This window comes from Physcomitrium patens, chromosome 7 (genome assembly GCF_059467195.1).
Source record: "Physcomitrium patens ecotype Gransden chromosome 7, ASM5946719v1, whole genome shotgun sequence".
Taxonomy (NCBI): domain Eukaryota; kingdom Viridiplantae; phylum Streptophyta; class Bryopsida; order Funariales; family Funariaceae; genus Physcomitrium; species Physcomitrium patens.
In genome coordinates, this window is record NC_143416.1 from 3,983,275 (window position 1) to 3,999,882 (window position 16,608).

At 32.7% G+C, this 16,608-nt stretch overlaps 2 protein-coding genes across 2 annotated transcripts; one reads left to right on the forward strand and one right to left on the reverse strand.

Annotated features, from left to right (window-relative positions):
• Nucleotides 1-4,385: 4,385 nt before the first annotated feature.
• LOC112285009 (uncharacterized) lies at nucleotides 4,386-8,538 on the forward strand. The gene is made up of 6 exons (XM_024525444.3): nucleotides 4,386-5,085; nucleotides 5,706-5,779; nucleotides 6,485-6,634; nucleotides 6,799-7,084; nucleotides 7,400-7,636; nucleotides 7,764-8,538. Exons 1-6 carry the CDS (start codon nucleotides 4,927-4,929, stop codon nucleotides 8,139-8,141), a joined length of 1,284 nt encoding a protein of 427 aa, XP_024381212.1. The 5' UTR covers nucleotides 4,386-4,926; the 3' UTR covers nucleotides 8,142-8,538.
• Nucleotides 8,539-14,014: 5,476 nt separating this feature from the next.
• LOC112285119 (anaphase-promoting complex subunit 10) lies at nucleotides 14,015-16,058 on the reverse strand. Its single transcript, XM_024525662.3, has 6 exons — nucleotides 15,746-16,058; nucleotides 15,395-15,455; nucleotides 15,043-15,135; nucleotides 14,690-14,760; nucleotides 14,476-14,577; nucleotides 14,015-14,186 (listed from the first exon to the last, which is right to left on the reverse strand). The coding sequence occupies exons 1-6, from the start codon at nucleotides 15,904-15,906 to the stop codon at nucleotides 14,117-14,119; spliced, it is 558 nt and encodes a 185-aa protein (XP_024381430.1). The 5' UTR covers nucleotides 15,907-16,058; the 3' UTR covers nucleotides 14,015-14,116.
• Between the last annotated feature and the right edge of the window lie 550 nt (nucleotides 16,059-16,608).

The following is a 16,608-nucleotide window of genomic DNA, read 5'->3' on the forward strand; positions in this document are numbered from 1 at the left end:
AGTAGGTGACAATGGATCTCAGTACATATTTGCCGCAGATGCTTCATAATCATATTGCAACTGCCATCTTTATGAATTGACTATTCAAGCAACTTCACTTGGCCATAGTACGCTTGGATATTGATGCCTCAATGCTTGTACGAGTCTTTTTTGATACCATCTTTCATCACCATAGATTATCTTGTGTCATTATTTCAAATCAGGATCCATGCTTCACAAGAAGTTTTTGGTAAGTCTTATTCAAGCTATTAAGCACACAACTTGTCATGTCTATAGCCTTCTATCTCCAAACAGATGGACAAATAGAATGTGTAAATTTAACCTTGGAAGATATACTGCATGCATTTGTAGTTGGAATTTATACAATAATTTCCAATGGCCTTACAAGAGGCATGGCACTGCCTCTTTATTACACAAAATTGATAGAAGCAGTATGCGCATAACTATTGGCAATACAAGACCTTTCGAAAGGATGATCAAGTATTACTCTTCAATGCCAACTTCTCACTTGCTACATCGACCCAAATCCATAAACTAGCACCTCGGTGGCTTAGACCTTTTCGTATTTCTGCAGTAATTTTTAATATTGCATACCACCTCGAGCTTCTATAACATATTTGAGTCTGTCGAGTCTTCTATATTTTATAATTGAAGGAATTTCATACCGAGCCAAAGTACTTTTTGGATGGACACCAACCACCACTACCACCTATTGTAGTTGATGACTAATAAGAATATGAAGTGGATAATATTTTAGAGTATTGCTACCTTTGTCATGGTAGTAGACATCCACAACTTTAGTACAAAGATTTTTGGAAAGATTATCCCATTTATGATGCAACGTGGAAACTTGTACAAAATATCATCTATTGTGAAGAGACAATTTGGAGATACCATTGAAAGTAAAACAAAGAAGTTCCACATTAATAGAATGAGATTAATTGTGACAAGGTATAGATAAGATAATTATATAGATAGTTAGACCTATAGAAGTTTCTAGAATTGAAGTTAGATTAGTGGATTAAATAGGATCCATTTTAGAATATTTTAAAAAGAATTTAAAATGGTTCTTTAGGTAGGATTCACCATAGAACCTTCTTGAAAAGACTTAAGGTGATTATGTAGATGGAATCTACTATAGAACCTTCTACAAAAGAAATTTAAGGCAATTATCTAGGTGGAGTCCACTATCTAAGAATATTCTAGAAAATCTAGGGTGGTAGGACAAGGTATAAATAGAACTAATTGAGGCTTTTTGGGGCATCTGATCAAGTATGGCTTTAGATCCTTTCTCTTAGTAAAATTTAGTTTTGCATCTTTCTGTTCAGTTATGTTTTGTTTTATTTCTGTTTATTCAATTTTGTCTTTCATATCCTATTACATTTAATTTTATTCAATTTTATTTTGGTTTGTTTTGTCTTATTTTGTAATGAGGCTTTATATTGCTTTAGATTAGAAGGATCTTAGGTTTTTGAGATAGTCTGGTCCTATTTCAATCCACACCTTCATTTCCTTGTACTTTTAGATTTTTTGCCATTGTTAAATTTTTTGTATTCCTTGCATTCAACAACTTCAATTCCATCAATATTAAAAAAAGAATGAATGGAGCTAATTGTCGGTGCATGAGAAAGAAATTGATGAAATAGTGAGTTATTTAACATAAAAGAAAATATTAGAGCAAGAAGCCACTTGCTATGATCTATAATTACTTTATAGAATTTTGTAAACTCACATGTATGCATTATGTTTCTAAAAGTATTTGCAAGTTTAAAAAAAATTCTTATTAAAGCTAACAAAAGTAGATGGAGTATAGCTTCTATATGGACAAGAAGATTGTACAACAAGGAACCAATGTTAATTCCAAAAAATTATCATTCACATACTTGACACATAATATTAAGCTATTCAATGAAAAACTTTCAATTGGCCAAAAGATGTGGTGCGATTGCATCACTCGCCATAAAAATATGCACCTTAACTATTATTGCAAATCAATAAAATAAAAACAAAGTTTCTTACATACTCTAATTAATAACTTCAACCTCCAAAGTTACAAAATCACAACAACATCCCTCATTCATAATTAATCATGGAATTCATGAATATACAATGAATCAAAGTCTATAAAGTTAGAACATTCATTTGATTTTATCACTTAAAACAATAATAATAATAATCTATATATTAAGATCACTTAAAGAGATAAGTAATGGCTTTCATTCACCACATATATAGATCTTTGTTTTCATCAAAAAGATTCATGTTTTATGGAGTTCACAACCCATTTTATTATTCATCCCTATATTTTATAATTAATTGAGGAGTTCTACATGGAAATTCATAGGGCATTTTCCTACCCTCCTTTGTATTGATGGCAAAGCTATACTATTAACATTCTTTAGCTTTATTATATATTTATCAAGTATTTTTTTTAGTAATTGAATTGTAGTGAATGAAGCAAAACAAAATGATGTTAATGTCAAAGTTCTATTGATGCATTGATAGTAAAGATTGTAAAATCCACAAGGCATTTTATGATTGATTAAAAGGCAATCACAAGATGTTTACAAAGTCCAAAGGGCGTTTAAAATCAAAGTGGCAAGAACATGCATCTTGGTGAGTTGGTACTTTTTTAGTTGTTTGGCCTTAATTCAAAGAGCCAAGTCTTTCTTTAATATTGGATCCTAAATCTCTCTCTTTTTCTCCCCTCTCCCTTCCTTCCCTCCTCTCTTTCTTTCTTATGATTTAAATATTCAAGGTTTCATAGTCTTTCAAATTGTTATTTGATATTAATGACCATATTTTTGTACGTAATTTAATTTTGGTCTAATTATGTCAATTGGAGCATTACTTGCTGGGGTTTATGTTGTAGGTTTTGGCTCAAGGCATAGATAGTGTAGAATTTAGGAATTAAAGTATTGATGTTGGTAGTTTTTGGTATAGAATATTATCATTGGATGTTGCATTTTGGAGAAGAAGAATTTTGAGATTGTGGATTATCAATTCATAAATGAGATCTTAGAAATATGACAAGTATACTATGATAGTCAAGGATTGCAATATGGTGTGACCATTACAAAAGTAATTGATTGAACTAGATTAATGAAATGTGTCATGATGGAGTTTAATTAAATGTGGATGGATTTAGCAATGTATTGTTTGTTGCATGGATGCAATGCAATTGAAGGTGAAGTTTGGTCCTTAACAAAAAATAAGACATGATTGCAGTTTTTTTGTGCTTTCTTGAAGTTGCACTCCATACTCGCAATAAGCATCTGCAAAAAGTTTTTATTTTTTATACCATGATTATTTGTGCATTATATTTGAATTTTTGTTGAAGAATTTGTAAGTAAGAATACATAATGAAGGTAATTTATGATTTGAATTGAAAAAAAAAATTGACAAAACTTCAAAGATTTCAAAAATCATACATTTTATTCTTTTTAAATCATGTTACCAAGCTTTGCATTGCAGAGTGAGAGTATTTTTAGATATTTAAAATTTTCAAAATTTTATGTGTATTTCATTGCATTGCGGAGTATTACACAAAAAAATACTTAAGAAAATTTATGTATAATTTTTGATTTTTTAAAAATTATTATATAATTTCTAAAATGTATAATTACTATTATATACAAAACACTCAAAATAGTAATATCTGCCCTGTTGTTAAATAATGACCATACCAAATAGAAGGGAGGATCTTTTTGAATTGCAACTTCTTGAGCGGAGTACAATTGAAGGGACATCAATTTTTAAAAGAAAGTTGAATAGTATATACTAAAACAAAGAGATTCGTGTTGAAAAACCACATTTTATTTTATTTTGGTAGTGTTGGGTTCTAGCAGATAATTACAATTCTATTGGAAGATCTCAATATTTTCGTTTTAATAATTAGTTATTGCTTTTTTCTAAAGCATGAAGGGTGGGTGGAAAATATGGTCATTGGTGAAAAATTGGATAGTGTTGTGTTTGAGCTCACAAGGAACCAACTCCAATACATTTCATATAATATCATTTAATAAACAAAATTCTTGAATAATGTAATTTTACTGGGATTTTCCAAATATTGTCAACCGCAATAAAAACTATCCATGACAACGACAAAGGTTCATCTAGTATATATTAATACTCAACATTTATACAAGTACAGATACTTTTTCCCACAACATTTGAATCATGCCCGAAACAATCACAGTCAACATCACCACATATATTCCCAACAGATGAATACGTAACTTTTTTCGTTGGCCAAACAAGGACGTGCAGTTTTCATCTACATTGTTCATCCATCCATTAATACATCCATCGACGGCCTCATCTCGTGATCTTCCCCGACTAAGGGACCCGGTTTCCGCGCAGCTGCGGAGCATCTGGGTGCCCACTTCCCCTTCCGGCGATGGTTGCTGCCTGAAATCAAGCACCAGCTCGCGGCTCGTTTGTTTTGTTTTGTTTTGTTTGTTTGTTTGTTTTGTTTTGTTTGTTTGTTTGTTTACTTACTTCCTCACTCTCTCATGTGTGAAGTTCGCTAATGTAGCAGCAGAGCCACAGTAATGCTCCTCCTCAGGGTGAACAGTGCGAAGAAGCTCAGGATGAGCAAGAGAATAACACGATGGGGATGAGAATGATGGTGATACAAGGTGGTGGTGTAAGGAGGATTAGGAAGAGGAGCACTGGAGGAGGAGGAGGATGGTGATGATGGTGATGGCGTGATTATGTGGCATATTGTTGTTGCGTGGGTTGCGACGTGAGGCGGAGGAGGGTTTGGGTTTTGGGACCCATTGATGAGGGAATTGGAGTCGTTATGGGGTTTGCTTTGATGGGTGTGGCTCGTTTCTGGAGGTAGAGAGAGTAGGACATTGGCGGATCGGTGGCCGTGGTGCTGCTGGCGGCGACGGCGGTGGTGGTGGTAGTAGCGAGGTAACCATGGCGAGCGGAATGGCGGTCTTTCTCCAGGTTTTGTTTGCGTTTGTGTGCACGGTTGGGGCTTGTGGAGTGGCGCTGCAGCATATCTACCGCCATCTGTGTAACTACACGGAGCCTATCTACCAGCGTTACACTGTTCGGATTATACTTATGGTGCCTGTAAGTGTTTGAAGCCCTTGCCGGAGTTCGCTAACCTGATTTTGTGGCATTTTTGGTTTGGTTTGGTTTTGTAGTGGACGCTTGAGTTCTATCGAGAAAAAATTAGATTTTCTTTGGGGTGGATTACTGTCTAACAGGTTTCTTGTCTCTTTCGGGTAGTTTGAAAGACTTGGGTTCTTGTTGTTTAGATCCAGATGATAGGGTTTTTATTGATTGGTGCGTCCCGCTCTTATGGAAATTTTGGGCTCGTAGAAATGTTAAGTTGTGGGTTAGCAGATCTGAACGTACAGAAGTAGGCCACTTGAGTTGAAGTTGCAATATACTTGTACTACCTCCTTGATCAGTAGGCTTGTAATACTAGACCTGTTCTTAGCGAAACGCTTGAGTCACTGTGGGATTTAGTTTGCGCCCACGAATGATATACCGTTCAGTTTTGATGGTCCCAGAGAGAGTTTTTTGGGTCTATGGGTATTCGTCAAGATTAGGTTTTTCAACCTGTATTTCTTCTCTCTCGTCACCTGCAACAGTTATCTTGTTAAGTCAGAATAGATTGATACCAAGGGTCGTCATCAATCTATGTTGGAATTTCTTTCACTGACTTGAATTTGAATGATGTGCAGGTCTACTCATTGATGTCATTTTTGTCTCTGGTTTTACCCAAGAACGCTATCATCTTCGATTCAATTATTGGAATGTAAGTACCTTAGCTATATACCGTTCTATTTCGGAAAGAAATTGTGATTTTAGTGCATCGCCAGTAGTTTTGTGGGCATTTTATTTTAGCAGGTGGGACGAGTGTCTGAATGGAACTTGTCACGATTTTATTTTATTTTATTGTATTTTATATTATTCTGGAAACTCGTTTCATTAAATCTGACACTGTTTATTATAGGCGTGTTCCTCGTAGTTTTGATCGTCGTTGTTTCTGATTACAGTACTAGTTCAAAAGGTAATCAGATTAGATATACTTCTCATTGATTGCGAGTTAAATTAAGTGCTAATTTCAGTGTAGCTGTGTTTACCTAAGTCTTAAAGTTTCAGAAATGATTGAACCAATGAATTGAATTGGTGGTCATCCTTCCGTGTAGGCTTAACCTCTCAATGTGTGGAGGACTTGGTGGTCTTTGTTCTTCCACCTTCCGGCATCCTATTTTTTAGCTCCATGTTCAGATTTGCCATTTCTGTTGTGTGTCTCTTTGTTAGTAATTCTCATTGTGTCTTAGGCATGTGAGATTCTGGAGCGTGCTTTCTATATAATTGTGTCAGTGAGACGGTCATCAATTGACAGATGAGCATGTCACGGCATATTACGGATGTTGTGAGGATGGAGTATGTCTGAGCCAAAATACCATTTTTGCAACATGTTTTAAATCATGTGCGTGATGATATTTGTGTGCAGATACGAGGCATGGGTTATCTATAATTTCTTATCGCTGTGTCTTGCCTGGGTTGGCGGACCAGGGGAGGTTGTGACTAGCCTGACAGGAAAAGTATTACAGCCTTCATGGCATCTCATGACTTGCTGTTGTGCACCTATTCCACTTGATGGGTTAGTCTTTTTCCACTTTCCCAGTTGGGGGATGCACTTCCTTTCTGCGAAGATTTTCGCCTCTTCATTTAGGCTTATTCTTTTATCCTAGGTATCACGTATTAGGAATTTTGCCTCTTGTGGCTCTAGATTGTATATCTTTACCGGTTTTACTCGTATTGCAGACGGTTCATTCGGAGGTGTAAGCAAGGAGTCCTACAGTTTGTTATCTTGAAGCCGTTGCTGGTTCTGGCAGCATTTATTCTTTACTATAACAACAAGTACGAGGAGGGAAGCTTCTACATTGGAGGAGGCTATTTGTATATCACTTTAATTTACACGATGGCATATTCTTGTGCACTTGGGGCACTGGTTCTCTTTTACGTAGCCTGTAGGGATCTTCTAACGCCGTACAAGGCTCTACCCAAGTTTGTTTTAGTGAAGTCTGTGGTTTTCTTAACGTACTGGCAAGTGAGTATTCAATTCATATCTCATTGATTAAGTAAGAATACTGGATTTATAACTTATCCTTTTCCATCTTTGTTTTATTTTATTTTATTTTTTCCCCTGTTGTTTTTTTGTTTCTTCGTGTTTTCCAATTCACTTTTTTAGCGGGTGGATAGCTGATATGTTCATATACTTTATCTAATTCTGTCAAGTCCGTTTGAGGAACCTGTTCTTTGTAATGAGCTTCTTTATTGAGATGCACTACATGTTGTAGTCAGATGTTTTCGCTTAGATCAAGTTTTCTTCCTCCGCATGTAATGAAATGGGATTTTGTGGCAGGGTGTGGTAATATTTCTTTTCTCAGAGGCTGGATCTATCGAGACTCCTCAGGAGGCCGCTAATTATCAAAACGTCCTGATTTGTGGAGAGATGCTTCTTGCTGCTTTTGCTCATCTTTATGCTTTTCCTTACAAGGATTATGCGGAGGCGAATGTTGGAGGCATGGAAAGTAATGCATGGCAGAGCCTATTTCATGTTCTCAATCTAATTGACGTGGTCCATGACACATTGCATCAGGTACTTGCTTACAGCTGTTCTGACAGCTAAGAATACCCAAGTCATTTTTGCATTGTTATGTTTACATACAAACTGTGAAGTTATTGTATAAGAGCTTTTAGGGCACTAACAAGGAGTTGTATTGCAGTTTGCTCCTACGTATCACGACTATGTGCTCTACAGCAATGATTCCGAAGGTGCTCCGAAACGTTACCGAACTCGGACATTTGTTCCTACTGGACAGGAGATGGAAAATGTACGTGCTGGGAAGAGTCCCAGGCATTCGGACGCTAAGAACTCACCGAAGGACCTCTCGAATGATGAGTTTTCAGAGATGTCTATCCCCTCAGGGACTGCTATAAAACAGGGATCAAGTCAAGGTGGGATTATTGACATGACTGACGGCCCCCTCATTGATGATATAGAATTAAGGCGATCTTATGATATGTCACCGTTGGAGCCAGCTGTGATTTCGCATCAGACCGTTGATGTAGATTTGCCACCCGGCCAAGTTCGACCAGCTTAATAAAATGTCGTTTTATACAACATCATGACCTCAATACGACGCAACGGAGCACAGGTTGCAAACACCGAACAATCACATGAGGAAAGAAGTGGCTGTTCTAGTTCTTCTTACTACTGTTGTGCGATCATTGTAAATGACTTTCTGAAAGAGGATGCGAACAGGTCTACAGCTTAATGTCGCTGTTGTGAAAGCATTCATCAATTTCCACCGGTGCAGCAGGTGTCCGAGTGACAGTAGGTTAGTTTCTGTACACTACAGTTTTTGTGGATGAATGTCAAATAGACATCAGTTAGGAGCTTTGGGGGTTGGCCGAAATCGGTTTGTAGAGATTTGTAATCAAAGATGCGAGAGGCCGACATGGTGCTACTCTACATAATAAATTGCTTTTCTGAAGTCATGAATTGTGCATTTTATGCTCAATAGCCTGTCTTTTCACAGCCAAAGATGTGCAGTTCTTAAGAGTTACTGTTTGTTCATGTCACATGCTAAGGTAGCTGATCCCGTAGAGACTGTTCATTCGAAATGGGAGTACATCAGTTATTATTACTTTGATAGTACTAGTGACGTTGGTGTTAACTTTGTAGTGTTCACCTAAGCAGTATTATGCTGTTAGTATTGCATTGCAAGCCTTGATATTGGTTAATAATTTGGACCGTGCAGAGAATCCAACCCAGCAATAACCTCAAATAGCACTTCAAATTAAAAATATAGGGTGGATGAAAAAAAGCTCGCCAATGTTGGCATTGAGTCACAACGTTGCATACAATGTTGGGATAATTTTTGAGGCATGTGTTTATGGTGAATAGCAATGAGGTTTGTTTTATGCATTCTGTAATTCTAGGTTGATACAGAAGGTTTGATACATGTTTTATAAATCATACAGACCTAAATGTTTTTGGTATATATATATTTTTTGATGATTCATGAATTACCAAACTACAAGTTAGTGTTTTTTTACTTTTTAACATAATAATTATAATAACAACAAAGTAAGGAGAATCTCAACTCTTTCAAAAAGCTCTACAATTGTGTGAAGATTTTACATTGCATGCATTTAACAATATGGCACTAGTGGACATACTTCTAACAAGTATCAAAGAATTAATTCATTTTTTGTAGCCTACAACATTCTGAAAAGTTCTATAAGAATTTTTATATATATACATAATTGAAAATATTCATGTTTATTACAGATCCTTTTTTTGGGTTCATGCATAAATATATATATACAAAATTAAAATTTTATATAAAATTCAAGCATGTAAAAAATAAAATAATAAATTTATAATAAATTTATAAAAAAATATTAATTAAAGAAATGAATATTAAAATTATTAAAAAAAAAAAAAAAATGAAATCAATTGCACATACCACTAACAACAATTCAAAGTAGTTACTTCTACAAAAACCTCAAACCATGAGCTTTAGCAAGTTGTAGACCCAAGTCCAACAATGTTAGTCCTATAAAGAGTGGTTTGGTGGAGTCACAACAAACTTGAATCCAACAACCTTAATATCTAAAGTTTAAAGTGAGATTATTTCTTTGTCACCAACAATAAGATAGCTATGAATAATTGCAAAGTTAGCTAAATGAGAAGATAGAAGTCACTTGGATGAAGGGACTTAGAGCCACAAGAGTTAGTGTATTGCCATAGGCATCACAACTTATTCAAATACTAACTTGGGATGTGTGTATGAAATTAAGTTTATTAAGAGCTAAGAAATAAATATTGGATCATTACACTTGATATTGATTTTGATAAAATTTGGTATTGAAAAACATTCATTGCAAGTGGATAAAAAAAGTTGACATTCTATATCTTAAGATGTTTAAGATGGTGAATCCATGATCAAGCCTTTGAGAAGCTTTGTGGCAAAAGAAAAATATAGGAATCTTTAGAATATTTATAAGACAAAACCCTTACTTAGAAATTAATAATAAGAAGTTGAATATATCTCAAAAATAAAGTCAAAGAGAAAGAATTATATATGATTTTCTTCTATTGGTTGAAGAAAAAATAAAATTACTTTAAATAGAATAGTAAAGAAGTCAAAATTTTAAGAGCCTCATAATAAAAAAGAAATAAATAGACATAAGTTGAAAAATAAATTCCACAAATAAAATAAATTAAATTTTTAAGAAAAAAAATTGCAATGATTATTATATTTAAAAGCCAACTTGAAGACATGTTAAATAAAATTATAGAAAAGATTAAAACACATGCATGAAAAAATCCATGTGCCAATTATGACAAAGTAGTAATTAGTGCAATTCAAGAAATCCTCTTGCTTTTTAAAAGGAGCATAAGCAAAAAAGAAGAAAACAATTAAATTCAAGATTGATTAACCTAAAAAAATAAAAAGATAGCAAATACTTCGGCACTTTTTTTTAAAAAAAAATAAATTATTGGCATAAGATAAATCAAATAGAGAAAAATAAAGATGAAACCTAAAGTCTATAAAATATTTTCAAGGTTTAAGAAAAAAAAGGACCTAAAATTATTAATTAAAATTTTAAAATTAAAGAAAAAAAAGAAAAAAAAACAATAATTATTATAAAAGTACTTATTATTGATTCTAAAAAAATAAAATATAGATAAAGTACTTAAAAGCAAGCCAAAGAATTTTTAAAAAATTTGACACTTTATTAAGAAATATCATCAAGTTTAAACATAGTATTCTATTTTTTTAAGTAGTAGGTTTTTAAGGATTAAAGTAATAAACTCAAACCAAAAGATTCTTTTTAAAAAAAGAGATTGAAGCAAATATCACTTTGATAGAATTCTATAAAAAAAATAGTTTACTTGAAGACTTAGTCTAAAAGAATTAATGTTTTAATATCTCTTAATATCATTACCACCAATTTATTTCCAGATGAAGTTATATTTTAAGACTAATTTCGACTTATAAGAAGTCAATGAAGTAAAGTTCACCTTTGAAAAAGAATTAGTTTGTTAAATTTAAAATCTTAATTTATTTTAAGATAAAAAATAAGATATAAGACTAGTATCTTAAATCTTAATTAAGAAATTAAAAATTAATTATTAGATTGACTTGATATCATATGCAAAATCTCCTTATAAAGTCTCTAAAGTTCAAAAGTTTCTTTTATTATATGTTTTTCAAAGCTTTATAAACTTTTTCACACTTGTCATTTCACTTAATAATTTATTTATTTATTTTATTTTTTAAAGAAATTTTCTATTAGTCTCAAAATATTAAGAATATATATAATTTTATATAATTTTATAATAATTTGTAAGTTTCAAGAAAGATCTTGTATTTTTCTTTGGATCCAAATTTATTCCTTCATTACTTCTAATATGATCTAAAAACTAAATTTCTTTAAAAAAATATTAAATTTATAAAATTTTATATTTTTTACTTATTATTTGAATTTTTATTTAAATTTTTTTTCTCAACTTATAAAAGACAACATTCAAGTACTTAGAATTTTTTATTTTATTCTTAAAAAATACCAAAATAATTCTAATAAATCCATGATTTTTTTGGTATTTTTTTTTTTTCTTAAGATTATAGATCTACCTTTACATATTAAAACTCATCTTATTGGAAATTTGAATGTATGTATTTTTACTTCTAAGGGTCCATTAAATTGTAGATACTTGAGAACATTTAATGATATGATTATTTTGAAATTATCAAAGCTTTAAAAAAATATAGTAAAAATAATTTTCTAAAGCTTAAGGACATCAAATAACATCAAGTAAGAGTCACCTATGAAAATTATATATCAAGATAAAGATGCATATAATTGCTAGACGTTTTTGAAAAAAAAAAAAAAAACAAAACAAAACAAAACAAAACAAAAAACAACAACAATAATTAATAATCCAACAACAAAGACATCATAGGGAAGTATTATTAATTGAGACTAGATTAATCTCTTTTAAGCAAATAAGAGTCAATATTTTATGAAAAAAATAGAAAAAAAAGGTGATGTTTGAATACTATGACTTATCTATTTAAAAACATAAGGGAATCAAAAAGTCTTTACACAAATTGGCTAAGTCATACTATTAGTGTCATAGACATATATATTTAAATGTTTTTTTTATGTAATTTTATGTCATTAGAAGTATAATGCAATCTTAGTTATGATTGATAAATTTAATAAGATAAGAAGATTCATTCTTATAAAGATCAAAACTATTATATATATATATATATATAATGTAGCAATAATTATTTTTTAATAATAAAGTAGATTTATATGAAATATCCAAAATCATATTTAATGATTGGTATATACAACTTTATATAACAATTTTATAATATATAATTAAAAAGTTAGAAATTAAGGTGATAATATCTTTACTTTAGCATTAAGAGAAAAAATGGCAAAACTAAGATAATAAATAATATCATTGATATGTATCAAAGACATTATTTTATAGACATGTATAGAAATTGGATCAATTGGCTTCTAATAGTTAAATTTAGTTATGATACAATATTAAAAATATTAGAATTTTGTCCATTAAAGTAAGAAAAAAATTCAATGCACTAATAACAATATAATTTTTGGTGCAAGATTGAAAGATGAATCTACACCTTGATTTATTTTGTGATAATAAAAAGAGTAGATTATTAAAAGAAAATTAATCTAATAGACAAGCAAGATCTGCCTTAAAAATGCTCAATAAAAGTATCAAAATCAAGCCAATAAACATAAGAAAGATGCAAAAGAAATGTACTTTAAGAATATGAATAAATCGATGAATTTAATCTAAGACATTTAATCTTGATAATACAAGTGGATGATATATGGTATCAAAGACAGAAATCTAAATAATATTATATAAAAAAATACATTCATATATCATTGAAGAAGAAAAAAAGTGAGAAGAAAAGAAATAGATAAAAGATGGAAAAAAAAACTAGAGTGACTAATTTTAAAAAAGTACTAGAGAGTTTTCAACGAAGACTAAAATATAAGAAAGGTGTTAATAAGACTTAGGATGGTCTCACTTAGCTTTCTATGTATATTAGCTATTAAGAAATCTTAGTAGAAGCTCTCTAAGAACCACAAGACTTGTGGCAGAAGCATCAAGTTTTAAGGTGGCTTCTAATGTGGCTTTATAAAAGTAAAACAATTATTGATTTAACAATTATGAATTAATAATTTTGGTAAAAAACATTAAAGTAAAATATTTTTAAAAATGCACTTTTATGGCTAAAAAAGCTTAAGGTATAGCAACCAACAAAGCAATTTTGTTTAAGAAAGAGACAATTTCTAAAAGAATTGAGAACCTTATTTGAAACAAAAACAAGGCTTATAATACTTTGTCTAAATGAATAGCCTTTTGAATTGGATTTCTTGATATATGAATAATTAACCATGATCAAAAGGTAGTAGATTCAGGATAAGGCAAATCTTAAATAGAAATTCAACAACCCATATTTATTCTTTTCATAAATAAAATTATAATATCTTAAGAATCTTTTCAATTGATTTTCAATTCCAACATTGAAACTCTGTGACAACCATTTAACAAAAGAATAATAAGAACACAAGTTTATACATAAACAAATGCATATATTTTATTTTTAAAATTTTAATTAAAGATGAATGAATTATAAATGTCTATTTCAATGTGACAAGACATCAATTTGGTTACTTTAAGGCCTTAGTAAAGGATGGTAGACACAATATCCAAAGTTGACCTCAATACACCACCACCAAAACAATAAAAATGAAACAATAAAAATAAAAGGATTAGGAATGAGTAGAGAATTCTTGCTTTCAGCAACAACTTTGACGGCAAGGTAGAACAAGCACCCAGCTAATAAGAACGAGAGGCAAAATGCACTGCTACCACTTAAATGAAGAAATTAAGATTAAAAAAAGATTAAAAAAAACAAAAATGTATAAAAAAAAGTATGTTACATTTAAAGAGGATAATCATTTTTCAGGACCTAAATTTTGTTCCGTGGGGTGCTTGTTTTGCAAGCTAGCGGATAGTGGAGCGTGAACTAAACTCAATCGTAGTAAACTCAAAGGGCTGCCCAATTACAGCCGTTCTGCACATTTACAAAACCGGTATTAGAGCACCTGTGGAGTGAAGAATTCCACATCATACACTGCAATATTTTGGGCACTCACCATAAAATAAGCTCATTTAAGTTTCGGTCCAGCTTCAACTTTTTCCAAAACTGGTTGAAATGCAGCATATGAGGTGATCACTTATGCAAGGGAAGAAAGTTAAAATGAAAGAGCAAGTATCAAGATGTGTAACAAACATATAATATGATATAATAAAATACACCACACGATGAAAAAACCCACAAGTCTATCTGGAAGAGGGCTTACTGGCGAGGGCCATAGATCTTAATCTGCCGAATGTGGGTATCTCTTCCATTCTGATGATTTGACAAGACTGCCAACTGCACGAAAAATGCACGCAAAAAGTCTCTGCACATACATGCGTGTGAATGTCAAATAAGGGCTGTGGTGGGATCCAACTTAGTACAACACATTTTCTTCTCAACAAAGTCACATTTCATTGCAGAACAAATTTACGTACTTGGAATCATTCTTGCACAATGAGATGTTAACCCAGCCCATGGGCTCCATAAGGTCTATGACCTTTATTTCCTGCAATTCAAACACGTAACTATATGAGTAGAGCAAGTACACGGGCTAGGCGAACTTTACAGGTCGTGCGAGATTCTCATTCAGATAGGTGTACAAGTCATTCCGAAAAGCAACAAAATCGTGTTTCGTTCCGTTCTTTTCACCACAAGCGCATTTAGAAACACACGATGCGCACTATTTTTTCAAGCATTTCTTCGAACAGAACGTTAGCTTCTCGGAAACGACAGAAATTTTCAATACAAATCCTAGATTGACTCTATGCGTGGAGTTGAAGTAATTTACCCGAAGATCATGAAAAGAATTGCCAGCTCGAATTGATATCTTGTTCGGGGTGTAACTCTCATCGACCTTGAAATCCACGAAAAGCGCAACTTGCTGCAAACGTCAGAGGACGAGAAAGAATGAGGGCTGACTATACTTACAACCATGAGTAACTCTCCCAATGCTCCATCTAAAACCTAACATCTGATCAAACAAAGTTGGGGTTTAAGAACCAACCAGAAAAGGAGCATAATGTGATTCATTCATACATAAACACAAGATTGAAGCTGCTCTACTCCACAACAAATCATTAAAAAAAACTAAACAAAAAAAAACTAAAACTAAAACTAAAACTAATAATGAATGTTAGTACCTGTAGTCGAACTTTCTTCGGGAATTGAATATTGACAAGGTGTGGTTGCGAGCCATCAGATCTGCAACACCAAGTGAAACATTACAGGCTGACACAAAACCAAAGAAATAAGAAATAAGAAAAAACTGATTGAGAAGATGCAAGTCCCATTTGATCGCCAATGTTTGTGCTGGATGTCGTCTCGCATGCCCCCGCATTTCACAAACGACAGAGTGGTCTCCACCAAAACTGATTTCCTCGGTCACGGGAGCAAATCCAGCACACACAGGGTCGGAGGCTTGCCGATACACGCAGACATGATCCCAAAATCGAAAACAGAGATGCAATAGTGAATGCGAGAAGAAACCCAACTGCCAATAGGTCAAGAGATTGTTATCTCGCAGCATTTCAACTCCATTCCCCGGCTTATTTGAGCTCACTGTCCATGCTGCCAGCTTCCCAATCTCCCGCTTCTCTCCTTCGTCCTCCTTTTCCACCGTCTCTGCCTCTACCAACACGCTCTCGACCGGCATTTTGCTCCCTCTCCTCCTCCTTCTCCTTCTTCTTCCCCTTCCTCTTTCTCTTCCGTGATTTTTCTACAACCCTCCCAAACTCGCCACCAAATTCTTCGTCCCACACCTGCAACCTCAAAAAACTTCCTCCACGCCACAACCGGGCTCACAAGACGCAAACAAGCCGGCGCTCAAGCGCACCTCTGAAGCTGATGAACTGGCACTGATTATGCACGGGTATGATGCACTGGTACCGAAATCCGGGTGTCTACATCATCGAATGCATGTTTACACCATAGACGAATTCGATTCGTCGATCTTTTTTTATTCTTTATATAAAAACTGCACGTAAAATGTATATCTCAGATGTTGTTGAAACTTTCTAAGCTTAAGTGGATAAATATTTTAGATGGTTTGTCACTGTTTTAATATTGATATTTCTTGGTAAATGTAATGTTATTGTTTACCATTTTCAGTTTTTTTTTTTTTTTTTTTTTTTTTTTAAATCATTCTATGTATCTCTTGAAGTGTATATGTTGGTTTTGGAGGCTATTTTTCACATCTCTGAATTAGAATACGCAATTCTAATCTTTGTGAGAGGATTATGGTTCCATTGCATTGTTAACCATGTATCTTGGGTTCCTAACATATCATGCCTAATCCATCTTTTTGAAAATTGTTTGGTTATTTTTCTTCTTTTTTTTTTTTCTTTTTAAACGAGCT

Coding starts and splice junctions, on each gene's coding strand:
- LOC112285119 (XM_024525662.3), bottom strand. CDS start 15,906: ATGCCGGTCGAGAGCGTGTTGGTAGAGGCAGAGACGGTGGAAAAGGAG. Junction 15,136..15,394: donor CGAAGAAAGTTCGACTACAG/GTACTAACATTC, acceptor TGACGTTTGCAG/CAAGTTGCGCTTTTCGTGGA. Junction 14,578..14,689: donor TTGTGCAAGAATGATTCCAA/GTACGTAAATTT, acceptor ATGTATGTGCAG/AGACTTTTTGCGTGCATTTT.
- LOC112285009 (XM_024525444.3), top strand. CDS start 4,927: ATGGCGAGCGGAATGGCGGTCTTTCTCCAGGTTTTGTTTGCGTTTGTG. Junction 5,086..5,705: donor GGATTATACTTATGGTGCCT/GTAAGTGTTTGA, acceptor AATGATGTGCAG/GTCTACTCATTGATGTCATT. Junction 6,635..6,798: donor GCACCTATTCCACTTGATGG/GTTAGTCTTTTT, acceptor CTCGTATTGCAG/ACGGTTCATTCGGAGGTGTA.